Source organism: Coregonus lavaretus (assembly GCF_964263955.1).
Source record: "Coregonus lavaretus genome assembly, chromosome: 34".
Lineage (NCBI taxonomy): Eukaryota > Metazoa > Chordata > Actinopteri > Salmoniformes > Salmonidae > Coregonus > Coregonus lavaretus.
In genome coordinates, this window is record NC_140021.1 from 21,347,527 (window position 1) to 21,366,180 (window position 18,654).

The window sequence follows — 18,654 nt, forward strand, 5'->3', positions numbered from 1 at the left end:
GGGGTTTCTCCCCCTCTGTCTTTCTCTGCATTTGATGATGAGCAGCAGGGCCAGCTCTAGCCTTTTGGGGCCCTAAGCGAGATTTGGTTGGGGGGCCCCCCACCTCGTGGCAAAACACTTTACTCTTGACGGTGGAGAGAAACACATTTTGCCATGGAGTGGAGAGAAAATGTGCAATTAAATAAAGAAAATGTCATGCAATTCTACCCATTTTGCCATGGGGCAGATCATTATTTGTTGCTGTTTTACAGCAAATTTCCTGCAATTCTAAAAATGTTGCCATGGGGTGGAGAGACATTTTTGCAGTTTTAAAGCTAATTCCCTGCAATTCCACACATTTTGTAATGACTTAAGCCATGTTAATATCTGAGTGAGAATAACTCACAAAATCAATGGGACCCCCCTGGAGGTCAGGGCCTCTGGGCACGTGCCCTGTGTGCATGGTTGGTACAAGTTTAGATAGCTGCCTAGACTAACTACCAATGTAAAAATGGTTAGCTGAAATGGCTAATTAAGTGACTGTCAGTGACTGACATAACAAGAGAAAAACTGCTGATGCATAACCACATTTTTTAATTGCACTTCGTGTATTCTACTATTCTTACTCTCAGTAGTAAGTTGAGAACCCACTGAGTTCCTTTTTTTATTTTTATAATAATAATTGGGGACCCTAAGAGACTGCTTATGTCGCTTATGCCTGGAACCGGCCCTGATAAGGAGCAGTGAATGATCACATTACTGTATCTCCTCGACCTGGAGTCTGCACTATCTGAGAGAATAAAGTAAAAAACTACTCCAGAAATGCACCGAAATCTTGAGGGTAGCTGAAGGCTGGGACCAAAAACAAACAAAAGATAACTCATGTAAAATATACTGTCCATGACATTTACAGTGCATTCGGAAAGTATTCAGAACCTTACCCTTTTCCCACATTTTGTTATTTTACAGCCTTATTCTAAAATGGATTGAAGAAATAAAAATGCTCACTCAATACCCAATAATGACAAAGCAAAAACAAGTTTGCACATTTATTTAAAAAAAAATCAAAACAGGAATACCTTATTTACATAAGTATTCAGACCCTTTGCTATGAGACTCTAAATTGAGCTCAGGTGCATCCTGTTTCCATTGATCATCCTTGAGATGTTTCTACAAATTGATTGGAGTCCACCTGTGGTAAATTCAATTGATTGGACATGATTTGGAAAGGCACACACCTGTCTATATAAGGTCCCACAGTTGACATTGCATGTCAGAGCAAAAACCAAGCCATGAGGTTGAAGGAATTGTCCATAGAGCTCCAAGACAGGATTGTGCAGAGGCACAGATCTGGGGAAGGCTACCAAAAAACGTCTGCAGCATTGAAGGTCCCCAGGAACACAGTGGCCTCCATCATTCTTAAATGGAAGAAGTTTGGAACCACCAAGACTCTTCCTAGAGCTGGTCGCCCGGCCAAACTGAGCAATCGGGGGAGAAGGGCCGTGGTCAAGGAGGTGACCAAGAACCTGATGGTCACTCTGAAAGAGCTCTAGAGTTCCTCTGTGGAGATGGGAGAACCTTCCAGAAGGACAACAATCTCTGCAGCACTCCACCAATCAGGCCTTTATGGTAGAGTGGCCAGACGGAAGCCACTCCTCAGTAAAAGGCACATGACAGCCCACTTGGAGTTTGCCAAAAGGCACCTAAAGGACCCTCAGACCATGAGAAACAAGATTCTTTGGTCTGATGAAACCAAGATTGAACTCTTTGGCCTGAATGCCAAGCGTCATGTCTGGAGGAAACCTGGCACCATCCCTACGGTGAAGCATGGTGGTGGCAGCATCATGCTGTGGGGATGTTTTTCAGCGGCAGGGACTGGGAGAATCATTAGGATCAAGGGAAAGATGAACAGAGCAAAGTACAGCGAGATCCTTGATGAAAACCTGCTAGAGAGCACTCAGGACCTCAGACTGGGGCGATGGTTTACCTTCCAACAGGACAAAGGCCCTAAGCACACAGCCAAGACAACACAGGGGTGGCTTCGGGACAAGTCTCTGAATGTCCTTGAGTGGCCCAGCCAGAGCCCGGACTTGAACCCGATCGAACGTCTCTGGAGAGACCTGAAATAAAGAAGGAAAATATATTTAATTTGTTTACTCCAATTAGGAGAGGGGTGGCAGGGTTAGGGGAAAATAATAAATAAGGAAAATATATACAAAATATATATATTTAAATAATATATATTTACAATAACAGAAATATGGGGGATTGGAAATGATGCGGACAATTACATTGATGGAGGCCACAATCTATCTACAGTGTTAAAGCTGATCTACCCCCTAAAAAATAAAAATAAATAACAATAATAATAATGTAATCGGAATTCACCAGACTGCCTCATTATGTCTTCAGACATGTAATTAAGCAATGAAGACGACTTTGAGTCTTCTGTGTCTCCAAAAAAAGGTTTTCTTGATTAGGCATTGAGCATTGGGCAATTCCTGTCTATGATGATGTGAAATTGGGGTGCTGCTAGAGGGAGTTGAACGTGAAGGAAGTTAAAGCATGCACCCAATTACAGTGCGATGCTGTCACACACACACACAAACATGCACGTGCGCACACACACACACACAGACTCGTCATTAATGCAGGAGCCATCGTTCTCTCTTTCTACCCCTGAGAAACTCTTCAATATTTTTCTGCCAACATTATGCATATTTATGCATACGTCCTCTCTGCTTCACTAAATGTCACTGGAAATGTTTCTTCTTCTAATTAAGGCATTTTCAGATTTTACTCTTATTTCCTCCTCATCCTCCTCCTCCTACTCATCATCCTCCTCCTCCTCCTTCTACTCCTCCAAGTTCCTGCCTCTGTCTTTGTTTAAATTAGGCATTCCTCCTGAAAACGACCATGCAGCTCTGCACACTGTTGTTTCTCTTTCTATTACCATAATGTCTCTCAACTTCAGACGAGTTTTCGTCCTCTGCTAATTCCATTCACACTTAGTTTCACCTCACTCACTGAGCCTCTGAGGAGAAACGCTGTCTTTGTTACAATTACTCCCACCCTTGATCTTATGGAGGCCCTGTGGGACTCAGTATACAGGGGTAGTTTTCAGAGTCTTTCTTTTTCCCATGATGCAACCAAAGCTAAAGGAACTGACTATAAAAGAGCCAACTCACAATTCTCTCCTCCGGCTAAGAAAGCTTTGTCAGACCCAGACAGAACATTTTAAGTTTGAACATGTTCTAGAAGTTCAGCATTGAGTGATCTGCATAAATATGTATATGCTCTCTCTCTCTACCTCTCTCTCTCACACACACACACACACACACGCACGCACACACACACACACACACATACACACAGCCTAGAACACAACCATAGTTTCAGATGTACAGTTGTGCCTCCAAGTCTGTGTGCAGGGGTGTGTGAAATGTTCTTAGGGAAAATAATTACTAACAGCTGCCAAAAGTGTGAATGAGTCTAACAACCACATGAACCACTTCACTGTGTAATCCAAACTGTACAATCTGCTGGGGTCCCGTTCACAACACAGATACAGCTTGTCGGAACAAAATAGCAGTCTTTAACTGTGGCATGTGATGGGTAGAGGAGGGAGAAAAAACACATGCTCTGATTAGTAGGTAACTAGGTTTTTTTAAAGTTCATGGTCTGCAGCCCATATCACACTTCATGATCTGGAGAAATAGGAACATATATTTAACAGTGGCAGATGGTTGAGGAAATATCCCATCAGCCATCACATTCCCTTAGGAAAAAAACACATGATTTCACATGTGGAAAATCAGTTTTGGAACACTTCACACATGCCCCCTCAGATTTGCCATGTTAAAAAAAATACATGTATCTGTAATACTACTAGCCACCTAGCAATTTTATGAAGTTGGCTTTAGCTAACCCAGATAGGTTCTCAATCTCCCAACCAAATAACTAGCTACCAAGAAGCCATTTCATGTGTAGCTAGCACAGGTAACTGCCAAAATAAAGGAAACACTAACATAAAGTGTCTCAATGCACCTTGGCCATAGATTCTACAAGTGTTTGGAACTCTATTAGAGGGATGTGACACCATTCTCCCACGAGAAATTCCATAATTCCATAATGCCGTTCCAGAATCTCCCATAAGTGTTCAATTGGGTTGAGTTCTGGTGACTGAGACCGCCATTACATGTGGCTTAAATCGTTTTCAAGCTCATCAAACCATTCAGTGACCACTCGTGCCCTATGGATGGGGGCATTGTCAACCTATGGGGGCATAGCCATGGTAGCCAAAATAATGGCCTGCCCAGCATTTTTATACATGACCCTAAGCATGATTCAGCACCTGCTCTCAATATACTTTGTATCCCTCATTTACTCAAGTGTTTCCGTTATTTTGGCACTTACTGTATCTTACAAGTCAGCTACACTACACGCGTTGCCATCAGCATTGTGTCAATGTGACGTTCTACCTGCTAGACCAGACACCAACTGAAATCAACTTTCTCATTATTTACATTCACAAGATAAAATTAACTCGCCATCAAGAATTGAACCTCGCCGATTCTTGAGCTTAGACGCTGCTGTGACGTAACGTGGGCAGTATAGCAGCTTTCATTGACTTCAAAGGAAGCGTTCCCTCAATGACTGATGGCAATGACGGACGCCAGGTGGCTGTAGTGTAGTAGGGCTCTTAGCTGGCATGCCTGCTGGCAAGGTTGGTAGACTTTAGAAAAGCAAACAATTACTAAACGTACTGAACAAGACTCACATTCCTTTCAATCTTTTACCCAGATTTTATCAGAGATGCAGAGAAGCATATTAAGTGTCTTTAAAAAATATAACCACCTCTCAGGAAGATACAGACAGCTCAAGAGGTATGCTTAGATATGCAGAAAAATATACATATTTTTTACATAGAATTAAGCATAACGATTATGGCTCTAGATTACAGGAAAAAGCTTTACAGGTGTTTGAAAAATACTAAATTCACCACTCCCCAGCCATCCTCACGTACTTTGTGCACCCTCAGTTATTTTGGGTGCATGACGTCCTTGGTTACACATGTGGATTTTCACGTGTGATCACATAACCTTTCACATGTGAAATCATGTGAAACCATGTGGTCTTGGAACACTTCACATGTGATGATGGCCCCTTGATGATGTGAGGCCTGAGGCAATTGCCTCTTCTGCCTAATGTGAAAAGTATGAAAAATGTATGCACTCACTAACTGTAAGTCACTCTGGATAAGAGCGTCTGCTAAATGACTAAAATGTAAATGTAATGATATTTCACATAACCTTTCACATGTGTATTTACATTTTATATGCCCTGCCAACAAAAATGACTCATTAGGATCTCCCCGGAACATCACAAAATAGCTGCAGTGTTTTCAATTTACAGTACATAGTTCAACATGTCCTCACCTGGGATTTAAACTCACAACCTCTTGGTTTACAGCACTTCGATCTTCCTGCTACGCCCCTATGTCTGTGTCAATGACTGATTTCACTTGTATTCCTACACTTTGGACTTCAAAGTAAATCTCAGCTTTGTATAATACACTAAGAGAATCTGTAATATTTATCAGAGTGATTCAGGAGTAACATTAAAACAGAATAATATGCCAGCACACCAACATTAGACAACTATACAGAAAACCCAAACATTTCTGAAATAATTTAATGAAATCAATGATGAGAGAATAGTCAGATTAACTGATAACTAAAATAGCAGTGCAGATGGCTCTCTTTTGCTAAGTGCAGCGACGTATTATTAGTCATTAATATGTAAGGGACTTTTGCAAACGCTACAGACTTTGTGGTGCAGTGGAAAGATCAGCATACGGAGGTTGTGAGTTCAAATCCCATGTGGGGTCATGTTGGAAAGTCAGTACTAAGTGATCATGTCAAATGTAATCATGTTGTCATTGATTTTTATTACACTATTTTAGCTGAACAACGTACCACTCACATGTGGAATGGCATTTTCACATGAAAGAATTTCACATGTGAAAATGTTATTTGCATATTCACATGTGAAAATCTAACTATCACATTGATTAAATATTTGTACACTATTTTAGCTCAACAGTGTACCACTTACCGTAAAACCCCTATACCATTTCATTATGTCTCAGAAAAAGAAATCACATGTGTTATAACTGTTTTCACATGTTGAGCTGAAAACAAAAGAGACATGTGAGGTCATTTGCTCACATGTGAAACCATGTTCACATGTATTCAATATATAGTTCACATGTTAACAGCACCTTTTCACATGTGAGGAGAATAACATGTTTTCACCTCACATGTAATTTGCAGATTCACATGTGGAATTTGAAGTTACACATGTAAAAAAATATATCAAATTTGCCCTTTCACATGTGAAAAACGTTCAAATGTTTTCAAGTGCAGTTTCATCGTATCACATGTTGAAATTTTGCATCCCCATGTTGTCACATTTATTTCACGTGCTCTAATGTTTTCACATGTGCTCTAATGTTTTCACATGTGCTCTAATATTTTCACATGTGAAGTTTCATGTTATTAGATGTTGCTTCAACATGTTGACACGTTATCACATGAACTTCTCATAAGAGCACGTGTAATCCATGGGTTTTTTCAATAAGGGTTAATACTGAAAAAAGAGAGAAGAGGTAAAGCTACAATACAGAGGTGACTGTCCAACATAGTGCCTGTCCAAAGTATCACCAGTTTTTACAAAGACCTACAGCCAATATGAATATTACTGTACATATTCATCAAGGTTTTCTATGGCATTGACTATATTATCATAAAAAGTTACAGTTACAGTTCATATGGCAGGATTAATTCCTGGGCTCAGTGTGCCATACCATAGCCTTGATATGACATCAGGACTGGCACCATACACCCAGTCATTTGGGGGCAGAGCTGAAAATATTGCCTTTATTGTGCAGCTGTAATTGGAAAACTGACATAGAGGGCCCTCTAATGGGTGGCCATATTCTATCTGCTTCCCAAATGGCACCTCATTCCCTATGAAGTACACTACGGCCCTGATCAAAAGTAGTGCACTATATAAGGAATAGGGTGCCATTTGGGATGCTGCCTACATTAATCCTGCTGCTTAGTCACTCTTCATTTTCCAAGCAGATTAGCCTTCAATGACTGACTATAGTCTCTGTTGATTAGAAAATAAATAATGAAATCTTTCACCCCGAGTTTGTTTTTAATAAATTAACATATGTTTTGGTCTATTGGGCAGTTCTCTTCTCTTTAGGGAAAGAAGAAGAAGCAAGCAGAAGTCAAGGCTCACCTAATGAAATTAGGCCGACAGCCCAGCTCACGACGGGGGAAAAAGAAAATGTCTGCCTTTGTGCTTTGGCTAATTATACCACAGGAATGTATTAAAGATTACTGTGGGATATGAAGGGGCAAATCTTTTAAATGGCTCTCTCATTGTTCCCTCACAATCCCCTTCATTTCAGATATGGCGGCTGCCTCAGCCACCATTGTGAAATTACTCTGTCCCATTGTTCCAAAGCCTTGTTATCCACAAGACGCACGAGTCTAGTTAGTGGCGCTTTGATAGAGGGGCCCAGTACCTCTCTAATATAGTGTTATCTGCAAGAGGGGGAATTACCAGTGGTGGATGGAATAAAGCAGATCATTCCTCTCTCTCTAAGAAGACTAGAGATAGTGCACCATTAGTTGGGGCCATGATTGTCTTATCTTGCTCCACTTCCTTTATATGGCTATGGCGTAACAAAACAAAACAGAAAGAGAACATCCCAATTTGATATTTGCAATTTTTTTGAAGAGGAGTGATAGGCAGTGGTGGAAAAAGTACCCAATTTTCACACTTTAGTAAAAGTAAAGATACCTTAATAGAAAATGACTAAAGTAAAAGTAACTCAGTAAAATACTAATTGAGTAAAAGTCTAAAAGTATTTGGTTTTAAATATACTGAAGTATCAAAAGTAAATGTAATTGCTAAAATATCCTTAAGTATCAAAAGTAAAAGCAAAAGTATAAATCATTTCTAATTCCTTATATTAAGCAAACCAGACAGCACAATGTTCTTGTTTTTTATTTATTTATGGATAGCCAGGGGCACACTCCAACACTCAGACATCATTTACAAATGAAGCATTTGTGTTTAGTGAGTCTGCCAGATCAGAGCCAATTGGGACGACCAGGGATGTTCTCTTGATAAGTGAGTGAATTGGACAATTTCCTGTCCTGCTAAACATTCCAAATCTGATGAGTACTTTTGGGTGTCGGGGAAAATGTATAGAGTTAAAAGTACATTATTTTCTTTAGGAATGTAGTGAAGTAAAAGTTGTCAAAAATATAAATAGTAAAGTACAGATACCAACAACAAGAAAAACGTTAAATGATTTTTACTTAAGTATTTACACCACTGTATATATTCAGTATTGTGACCTTTATTGGTGTTTAGCATTGTTTGGCCTTTATACATACTTACATTCTTCTGCAGTCTTATAATAAGAAGACTGATGTAAAGATCCAAGGTCTAATGTCTTGTTTTTGATCATGTAATTAGTTGACAATATATCCACAGTATAAAAAATTAAATAGTTTTTGATTTTGATTACCTTCCCTGAAAAAGAGAAATAATTATTTCTGCATAGCGATTTTAATTAAATGAAGACCCAAGAGTCTAATCATAAGTATACACTTGTTTGTAAATATAGAAGTCTTATTAGACATAAGGGAATTCCCCAGCAGGTTGTCTCTCTTGACACCACCTACAGGCCGGAGAGAGCTACGGTTGGGTTTCCCTACTGTGGTTACTGCGATCACACTATTCCACACTCCAGCTCCCAGACCCTCCAACCTGGGTGCCACCCTGGTGTGTTTAGAATGCAGTCTGAGTCAATGTATTCAACCCCCCTATATATCAGGGCGGGATGTCATTTTTGTGCATTTGATGTGATTCATTTCAATATGAAGGCAATGGGAGTTAAATATATTTTAGTGAATAGCCTAACAATCGCCAAAGGTCTTTCTAACGTTGACATATAGGAGTTCAGCTTGTTTAAATTATCATGTCAATCAATAACTCGTTTTATATTCACAATATCCATATTATTAATATCATGACACAGGGTCACTTCTGGCCAATAGCAAGTTCCAGACTTACAGGATCGCGTGTGCCCTATATGCGCTCCCTGGCCCAGGTCTCTCAATGGTAGGCTATACACTCTTAGAAAAAAGGTGCTATCTAGAACCTAAAAGGGTTCTTCGGCTGTCCCCATATGAGAACCCTTTGAAGAACCCTTATTGGTTCCAGGTAAAACCCTTTTGGGTTCTACATGGAACCCAAAATGGTACCTGAAACCAAAAAGGTTTCTACCTGGAACCAAAAAGGGTTCTCCTATGGGGACAGCACAAGAACCCTTTTGGAACCCTTTTTTCTAAGAGTGTACCTGCTACCAAATAAGTCCATACCAGACTGCTAGTCAATATTAAGTGTGAATTTCAACACATTCAATGTGAGCATTTCAGAAGACTGTTCATACAAGGTCCATATAGACTGTAAGAATGCAGTTTGGGGCAATGGCTATTTATTAGTAGATCATTACACAAAAATGATCAATAATAGCCTTGAACATATGAGTAAGCTGAATGGCAGTTGTATTATCAGTGCTAATGTTGTGGGTGTGTTCAGATGTGTCCTAATCTCTAATGTGACTCAGTCTATTCTGTAGACTGCGATAAGAGAGGCAGGCAGTTGAATCTACATCTCGATTGTCGAGGCAACCCCCTGGTAAATGGGCGTGTGACTGGTTGGCTGGGTCTCGAGACGCCGGACACTCCAAACCAACCCTGCGTTCTCATCAGAGCCACAGTAGCCGAGCACAGAAACAAGAGAGGTGCGTGACGCGCAGTACAGAGAGAGGAATAAGAAATGCTAAATTCGATTCAAGCAGTCAATGATCTATAGGATATTGACATTTTGTAACCTTGGGTGATATTTTTAGACTGACTTTTACCGGCGCCGTGCTGCTCATTGTAAGCACAAATCCCGTATCCCTCACTTCATACTAGTGAGAGCAGCGGATAGCTGGCTGTGTGTGAGCTGAGTTGAGTCTCCGGGAAGGAATTGGCAGCGGGTGCGTGCCTTTGCGCGGAGCGGAGAGGTGCTGAGCTACAAGGTTGCCCGGACCGGCTCCGGCGTACGACAGGCTACTGATTGACTGGGGAAATAATTGGGAATTGACTTCCTCCCTCGTCAGCTGTGGAGACCTGTCCTTTCCTGTGGTGGTTTTGAGGTTTACGGATTTGGAAGGAGGTGTGGAGACTTTGACAGAGAAAAAGAGAGGGGAAACTGTCAGCCTGCCGAAAGCTGCTTCGCTTCGATATTGGATACATATGGGGTTGTGAGTGAGTCTACGAGACGCAGGTGATTGCCATTTGTATTCTTTACATGGCTTGAAATCAGGAGAGACAGAACAATTTTGCTATATGAAGAACACTGAGTGATGCAGGCTCTTAGCTTTCATTCACATTGTGTTAAAAATACACTGCATTGAAGTAGGCTACTATCTCTCTGAACAGCATAGAACGCAGGGAATGTGCAAGTTTTGTATTGCTTGAAATGTTGAATTACTCTGTAATTCAGATTCCAGTGTCACATGTAAGGAATGTTAGACGCCCTTGGATTCGTGTCATAGTAGTTGCACTCCGTTTTATTTTGTGACTTGGTGAGCATAGCAGCTAGTCGAAAGCATTTCATATTGAATGCAATTCCTCCTTTTGTGCAGTGCCATAAGGACAGATAGTCTAAAAAGGCAAATTGCTTGATGCTTTGCACTGCAATTGATTTCCCCTAAATCTCAATGTGACGTTTTATTAATGCTTTATCGTGATTCATGCTTTAACTAAGATATCTACATAGCCCATTGATGCGTAAACATAGATGTGGTAAAAATATATTAATATTGCGAATCAATATTTCTTCTTTTGAATGATAATTCGATATTGAATACCAAATAGCATTTGAAGGAGGCTATTCTCTCCTATTGAGCTCCATTGAATTCAGAATTAGCAGAGCGGCTTTAAGAGATGTCGTTTGGGACACAAAAATACAGGTTTTGGAGGCAGTAGTGGTCTATGTTATTGTCCTCCAGTTGAGCTGTTTGTTAGCGTTGTTGATTTGGGAGTTTAGTGACATCCAGTTGCCAGTGACAGTGTGACAGTCCGTGTGCGCTGTCACTTTCAGGTCTGGCTGGTGATCTGCAAGTGAGACAGAGTGAGTCTCGGAACAGGAACGGAGACCTCCGCTTTTAAAGAGAGAGGTGGCGTCCATAGGTTGGGCTATGCATATTTGTAATCAAACCAATCAGAGACCTCTGAGATTTAGGCTCGAGCAACCAGGCTGAAGCAGGCAGCACACCCGCTCAAAAGAGAAAAGCGGTCGCAATTTAGGGGTTGTATACATCGTTTTAAGCCTCTATTATGGCAATGACTTTCGCCAGATGTTAGTATTACTAGTTCGTGTCTTGTCAGATTTTTGAATCAGCAGAGCGCAAAGGGGCACAACGCGAGGTTGATTTGCTAATCTGCCCACTTTTGAAACGAATATCACCACTGCTGCTTACACTCAATATTTCTTTCCATTTAGCACCGACGGATTACCTCTTGCCTGGTCATCGTTTCCAAGGTGTTGAAACGGGAGTGGTGCTGGTGCCGGGGATTTTTACTTCTTCTTTTACTGGCTCCGACTACTTGTGTGGAGGAAATGGCAACGCCAGCGTTTAAGAGAGGAACCCAACTGGAAGAGAGAGGAAACCGGACCTGAATGACAGGATACAGCAGCGGACCTGAGACATATCCAGACACATTTCAACTGCTTTAGTCAAGACACTTCTGCTTTATTTGTTTTCTTTCGGCCCAAGCTTGAAAATAAGGAAGAATAACAGGACCTGAAAAACCTTGGGAGGAGTTTTATTTAGTTTTTACTCATTTTATTTTGTTTCTAACAAAACAAGGATGCATTGTGGATTAGTGCTGTTCCTCTTAATGGGAATCTTCTTCGTCGCTAAGGCTTTCAAAAATGGTAAGTGACAACTGATATTCCCTCGGCTGTGCTGGGCTAGCATACTTATCCTGATGTTTTTAAGGATTAACCGTCTCTAAACCTCCGCGGATGTTTTCTGACTCGTTACGCATTCACCTGCCTGTCTTCCCCGCGGGTTAGTGCTGCCATTGTCACAGGTATTTTACTGTAGTGTGGGTCGTTCTATTTTTCAAATGTTATAAAAAGTTTGGCCACAGTAGCCTAGTACTAGGGTACTTCCCTCTTTCATTGCTGTAGCAAATACATGTAGGCGGCACTTCATTGCTTCGTTTCCACTATGAGCAAACTCATTTACGATAAAATGAAAAGAGAGACATAAGAAAGAATGAACCGCTATATTTCCAATTCCCTTGAACATTGCATTGTATCCTATTCAAAACACATTTTCAAGTACTTTACATGGCAGATGGTAGCTATAATAGAAAAGCATGATTGCGCACACATAAATGAAGATAAACTGAGAGGCTAATTTGGGCTACTTGAAGTGGCTTGTCTCTAGACACGAGAAAGTACTCGTTATTCTCCGGCGCTTGGAGAATTGGTCTGTATGAAAAGGAAAACAAGTTTTATAAGGATCTGCGTGAATCTAACAAACATTACGAGCATCATTCGTTAATATAGATTACTCAGCAAACGAAAAATAGATGGCATAGATATTTGGTTTTATGTATTCATGAATACATAGTCTACCCCAAAATACAAATCAATTATGCGCCTCACAGATAAATTGTGAAAAAACTAGAGTCTATCATTTTTAATTGTTTGGCGTTATTGCCATATGACACATTGTCTACAAGTCGCATGGCGCCATATGTGCCATTCCCATGGAGGCTCAGCCATACCCCGGTACAGCCACAGCAGCTCCCTGTCCGCTACATTAATCCATTACTCCCTGTCATTATGAGTTGTTCTAGATAATAGCTGTTGGTGACATTTCACAGATTTTTAAAGTAGCCTATTTTTGAAAAATCATTTTTACTTTAAATGACAAGCGATTAACATCAACCGTTTTGGCCCAACACAAACCATTAAAATTAACAGTAGGCTATAGCCGAAACTTTTGATAATGTTTGTGAACAATTGTATTGTATACCATCCTTCTATAGGCCTGTAAAATAAAATGTGTACCACACTGTGTTAACTGAGCAAATTAATACAATGAAAAGTAAATATAACACATTTATCAAAATGTGGGAGAAATTCATAATCTTTAGCGCAATGACGGTCAGAAATTATTGACTTTACCGTGTGTCTTTACGCAGGTAGACCTATCCAAAGTAGCCAAAACGCATATTCCATTTGTTTGGTATTTATTTAGACACCGTGGGTATATATTTCTATGGAGTTGGCTCGTAATTTATCAGCCTAAATATATATTTATAACAATTATTCAAACAATCATGTTCGACTCCAGTTTGATTTTGAAAACGCGTATAGGCCTACTCTCCATCTTCATCTGGACAATATTTTGATTAAAACACACTCTTTCTGCATTCAATTCTAGCCAACATTATTTACTAATTTGAATCCCTGTATCTGTGTCACTTTGGGATGTTGTGCTGACTGTCTTTTCTCCACTTTCTTTCTTGCAGACAAGTGTGGGGACAACATCAGAATAACGAATGCGAATTACCTCACCTCACCTGGCTATCCGGCATCATATTTGCCATCTCAGAAATGCGTTTGGGTGATAACAGCGCCTGGACCTCACCAGAGAATTCTAATCAACTTTAACCCGCATTTTGATCTCGAGGACAGAGAGTGCAAGTAAGTTGGCTTGGCTGCCCTCTACTCCGTTCGTGCATATTTTACATGAAAGCCCGCCATCTAGTGGCCATGGAATTATTTAGAGCGCAACGCTGCCTTCATGTGTGAGGCAGAAGGAGTGTTAAAAAAAGATACTTGCTTCAGAATTTATTTTCTTGTCATTGTCTGAGAGAGATTTTACTCTGAATGTTTTTCATATTCACATAGGTCTTTCTATTGAGGAAGTAAGCCCATTTAGTGGAAATCTAAGCTTCTATACGTTTCTCTTCCCATATCAGTCCACCTTTTGTCATCATTACCCATTTTTCTGGGTCAGTTACAAATCCTTGTTTGACATTTAAGCTTTAAGGTGTTACGCCACACTAGGTCAAACGGTTAACCTGGTCTAAGCCAGGCAGCCAGGCTATGAAACCGGAGCTCCACAGTAATGTGATGAGCCTGCTGCCTCCCTGTGTCAGTGGTGCCCTGAGGTGAAGCAATGTCTCAGCCTGGGCTGGCTGCCTTTCCCTCTGTCTCTGCCCTGTTCCCGGCTCCCTGTGTGTGTGTGTTCCCTCTGAGCCTTTGTTTACACTGGAGGGGCAGCTAGAGAACACAGAGTGAACAGGGCTGGATACTGTTACTGTATCCCCACTATGCACTATGTCCAAGCTCTTTCCCTGCTATGCCCTTTGTGTTTTCGCTGAATACCATGTAGGCCCATAGATTGTACTGTTTTAACATAATCTCTGCCCACTGGGCACAGACGTCTGTTCAACCACTAGTTTTGATCTACATTTGATTGAGTTGTCAACTAATGTGGATTCAAAGTGAAATCAACAATAATTTGAACCATGTCATTGGATTTAGGTTAAAAGTTTGGTGAAAAAAAGACACTTTGGGTATATATGGCTTTACTGCTTCTATAAAGGGCCATTCTGTGATTTACTGCCTGGTTGACCACTGCTGTCTTCCAGAGGAGGGTCCTGATGGTCCTGACTTTTCCTAGCTCAGATTGAATCACCCAGGGAGTGTTAAAATTTCCCCAGACACAAGGTTACTGCATGTGTGTGTGTTTGTGTCTGTTTCTGTGTCTGTGTGTGTGTGTGTGTGTGTGTGTGTGTGTGTGTGTGTGTGTGTGTGTGTGTGTGTGGACATACAGAAAGAGGAAACAATACTTTTGTTAATGGAATTAACCAGGAATGAGTTTCCTGTGTTTAAACACTCAAACAAAAAAACAAGGAATTCAGCCTCAAGGCACAAAATGCATTATGGCTTCCCTTTTTTCAGTTGAAAATAAATGTCCTCGGTGAACTTCAAGTTTGATCATTTCCGTATTGTTTACAAATGAGTTCTAACGTTTCAGTCCACGTCCCATTGAAGTTTTCTGTTTTCCATGTTGGGGCTGACCTGCCATGCAGTTAATTGCTTGTCCCTCTGTACATTTGTTAGTTGTGTATAAAGAGAATGTTATTTTCCTTGTTCCCACCTTTGCCAAACGTGCTTATTATGTTTGGAGCAGAACCAGGGTTTACAGTGTTTTTACAGTGTAATGCTACCCATAGAGTGGTCACAGGTTATAAACCACAGTGCTAGAGGGAAACACACTAACAACAACTAACCTGCAGAGGCGTCTTTGAAACTTAATCAAGTCACAAGTGATTCGTGTGGTTCATGCAGTCATATGTGTCCCAAATGGGACCTTATTCCCTATTTAGTGCACTACTTTTGACCAGAGTCCATAAGGTTTTTCATAAGGCTCTGGACAAAAGTAGTGCACTCTAGGGAATAAGGTGCCATTTGGGATGCAGTAATATACAGTGGAGAAACAGGGTCAGCTTGACCTCAAGGCTCTTCACCTCTCCTCTGCTCTGTTTGGTCTGGTAGCGTTTCATATTTAATGTTTTAATTGAGCAGTTTTCATGGGACTTTAGTTCCACTAGTTTCCACTTATGTGTTCACTTTAGACTGGCTGAGGAAGATGGCCAGTGACATTGGCAAAGTCCCAAATAGCACCCTATCCCTTACATAGTCCACTACTTTTGACCAGAGCCCATAGGGCTCTGATCAAAAGTATTGCACTATATAGGGAATAGGCTGCAGTTTAAGATGCAGTCATTCAATTAGGCTCTCTTTTTTTTCTCAGCCCTAAGTCTCAACTCAAGTAGCCTAATGGTGCTTAGTAAAGTGAAGGCCGCTCATTGTGTTAATAGCTAGAGGGACATGTCATAATGTAGATAAGTCAATTAAGGCTTGGGAGGGAGAGATACGTATGTGCTTCATGGCCATGGTGTCTTTGTGTTGGTAGATAGCGGTTCGGTTGATGTGATTTGTACAGCAGCAGTAATCAGACTTCCATGGGCCATCCAGTCGCAGCTCAACTCAGACAAACACCCCATGCATAATGGGAACTGATGAAGGCCAGTCCCAGAATGGGAGCCTTGCCTTGCTTATCTGATTGACCAGTGGGTAGGGGGTAAGCAGGCAGCTACAATGCAAGCCTCAGTGCGCTCCCCTGCAATCTAATTATTGGTCCAAATGGAACACACATGCTCCACATGTGCTCCTACATGGCCGTTATCAACCAACCAAACAAAAAGCAAGCTGAAAATGCTTGTAAAAACCGGCAGTGGCTGAGGCTACCTCTATTGTTACACATGTGACTGGCTGATGGATTTGTTTGGAAGGTTAGGTATGCATTCCAAATGGCGCCCTATTCCCTTCATAGTGCACCATTTTTGACCAGAGCCCTATGGGCCCTGTGTTCTCCACTATATAGGGAATAGGGTGCCATTTGGGACACAGACTCGGTCTACAACTCGTATCCTGAGAGAGTGGAGAGTTGGAGGAAAACAGTTAATCAGTAGATAAGGACTAAGTGGCCATTGAAATGTGGGAAATGTTTACCTTTCCATGCAGCATTGTATAGACTCTCATGCTGTGTTTCTGGGTTGCTCCACCGTTGTAGCTCTCACAAACCTAATGAAGTTTGAGGTAAAAGCCTGGCCCGTCAAGACAAATATTTGGAGTCAATTCGCTCTGAACTGAACTTCAGTGGAATGAACCGCTTTCTTGGTGACAAGGCAAAATTGAGTAAACGTATATTCCGTGAGCTTGCCCTCTGTGTACTCAGGTTCACCACAATGACAATACTGTCCGCCAGACGTGTAGTTGTGGCAGTTATGTTGTCTCATTGAGAGATGGATGTTTGGCTGGATATGAAGTCATAACCAAGTGACAGACATTTTTCACTCATAGGAAGTGGAATAATAATTTGGCCTAATGTGGACACAGACCTTGTCTGTTTCTGTTTGGGGAATTTTCTCAAAGATTGAGGACATATTCTGTAATAATCTAACATATCTCATTCAATGGGAGACTTAGAAAACCTTGGCTAAAAAAACCTTGCAGAGTGTGTTGTTGCTTTTTATGAAAGCTGCGTTGGTTGGAATCAACATTCCACCAATATGATATGCTTTTGACAGCACAATGAATCATTGATGTGCTTGGATCCACTGACCAAACAAAAATCAGACAGATTTTTTTCTATGCCCACACAATGTGAAATCCCCTCATAGCTATGGTGAAGACTGCAGAGGAGTAGAGCTGCCTTTTGACGGAAAGAGGGGTTCGAATTGAGTGATGGGGTAAGAAGAGGAGAGGTTGCTTTCTATATGAAATTGTCTCTCTTTCCTCTTTTCTATGTTTTTGAGAGATGAAAAGAGAGAAGATGATTCCTTCTATATGTCTCCTTATTCCTTCCTCCCTCCTCTATCCGCCTGTCCTGTGTTTGCTGGACCTCAGAGAACAGTGAATTCCTGTGTGACAGCCCATGCTGTCCTGAGATGGCGAGGAGACATGGAGGGTGAGGGGAAATATTCGGGGAATGCCTTCTGAAGAAGGCCCTTTGTGGTGGGAGAGGAGAGAGGAGGAGAGGAGGAGAGGGGGAGAGGAGAGAGGGGAGAGGGGAGAAGAGAGAGGAGAGAGGGAGAAAGACTGTCAGTCAGTGAGTGAAAGATTCAGCTCGTCTAACACACAATGCCCACTAGCTGAGCTCCCCACTAGCTGAGCTCCCCACTAGCTGAGCTCCCCACTAGCTGAGCTCCCCACTAGCTGAGCTCCCCACTAGCTGAGCTCCCCACTAGCTGAGCTCCCCACTAGCTGAGCTCCCCACTCCGTCCCCTAGCTCCCCTAGCTCCCCTAGCTCCTATAGCTCCGCTGCTACTGACTGTGACTGCCCGTAACTCAAGGCTTGAAAAAGCAGCTTTTTCCTCTCTCTAATTATGACCCCCTCCCCTCTCCTGTCGAGTAGCCCCCTCGGAGAGCCACATACCCTGCTGGGAAGACAAACACTCTTCGCTGTGGTCTGAGACAATACACATCCTGCCTGCCTGCCCTCTGCCCTCCACTCTCCGCCCGCCCTGCCGGGCATTCCTCCTGGCTAGCCCTGCTGGACTACAGGCTTGCAACCCAAATGGTACCCTATTCCCTATATAGTGCCCCATAGGGCTCTTGTCAAAAGTAGTGCACTATGTAGGGAATAGGGTGCCATTTGGGACATAAACCTAGACTACAGACATGAGTTACAGCAGGGAAAAGCAGGGGAAAGTGTACTCAGCCCCCTACTGGTTCTGGAGAGTTCTGTTTTCATACAGGTCTTTTTGTTCAGCACGAATCCTAAGACCCTGACTGACTCATAGGTTCGTAACACAACACTTCATGTTTAACAATGAAGACCACCTGTTCCTCTCAGAGTAGACGAGGGGTACTGTGAAGAAGGAGAGGGTTTGTGCATGGGACTCACTGCTGTGACTGCTTCCCCGGTACTGC

The 18,654-nt window shown here is 41.7% G+C and overlaps 1 protein-coding gene across 1 annotated transcript in view; it reads left to right on the forward strand.

Moving 5' to 3' along the window:
* The first annotated feature begins 9,846 nt into the window (after positions 1–9,846).
* Positions 9,847–18,654, forward strand: part of LOC311108871 (neuropilin-1a-like) — a 70,338-nt gene continuing 61,530 nt past the window's right edge. Inside the window, 3 exon segments of the mRNA XM_084151649.1 lie at positions 9,847–10,404; positions 11,626–12,060; positions 13,674–13,848. Of these exon segments, the coding sequence (XP_084007775.1) occupies positions 11,994–12,060; positions 13,674–13,848 (242 nt within the window). The 5' untranslated portion in view covers positions 9,847–10,404; positions 11,626–11,993.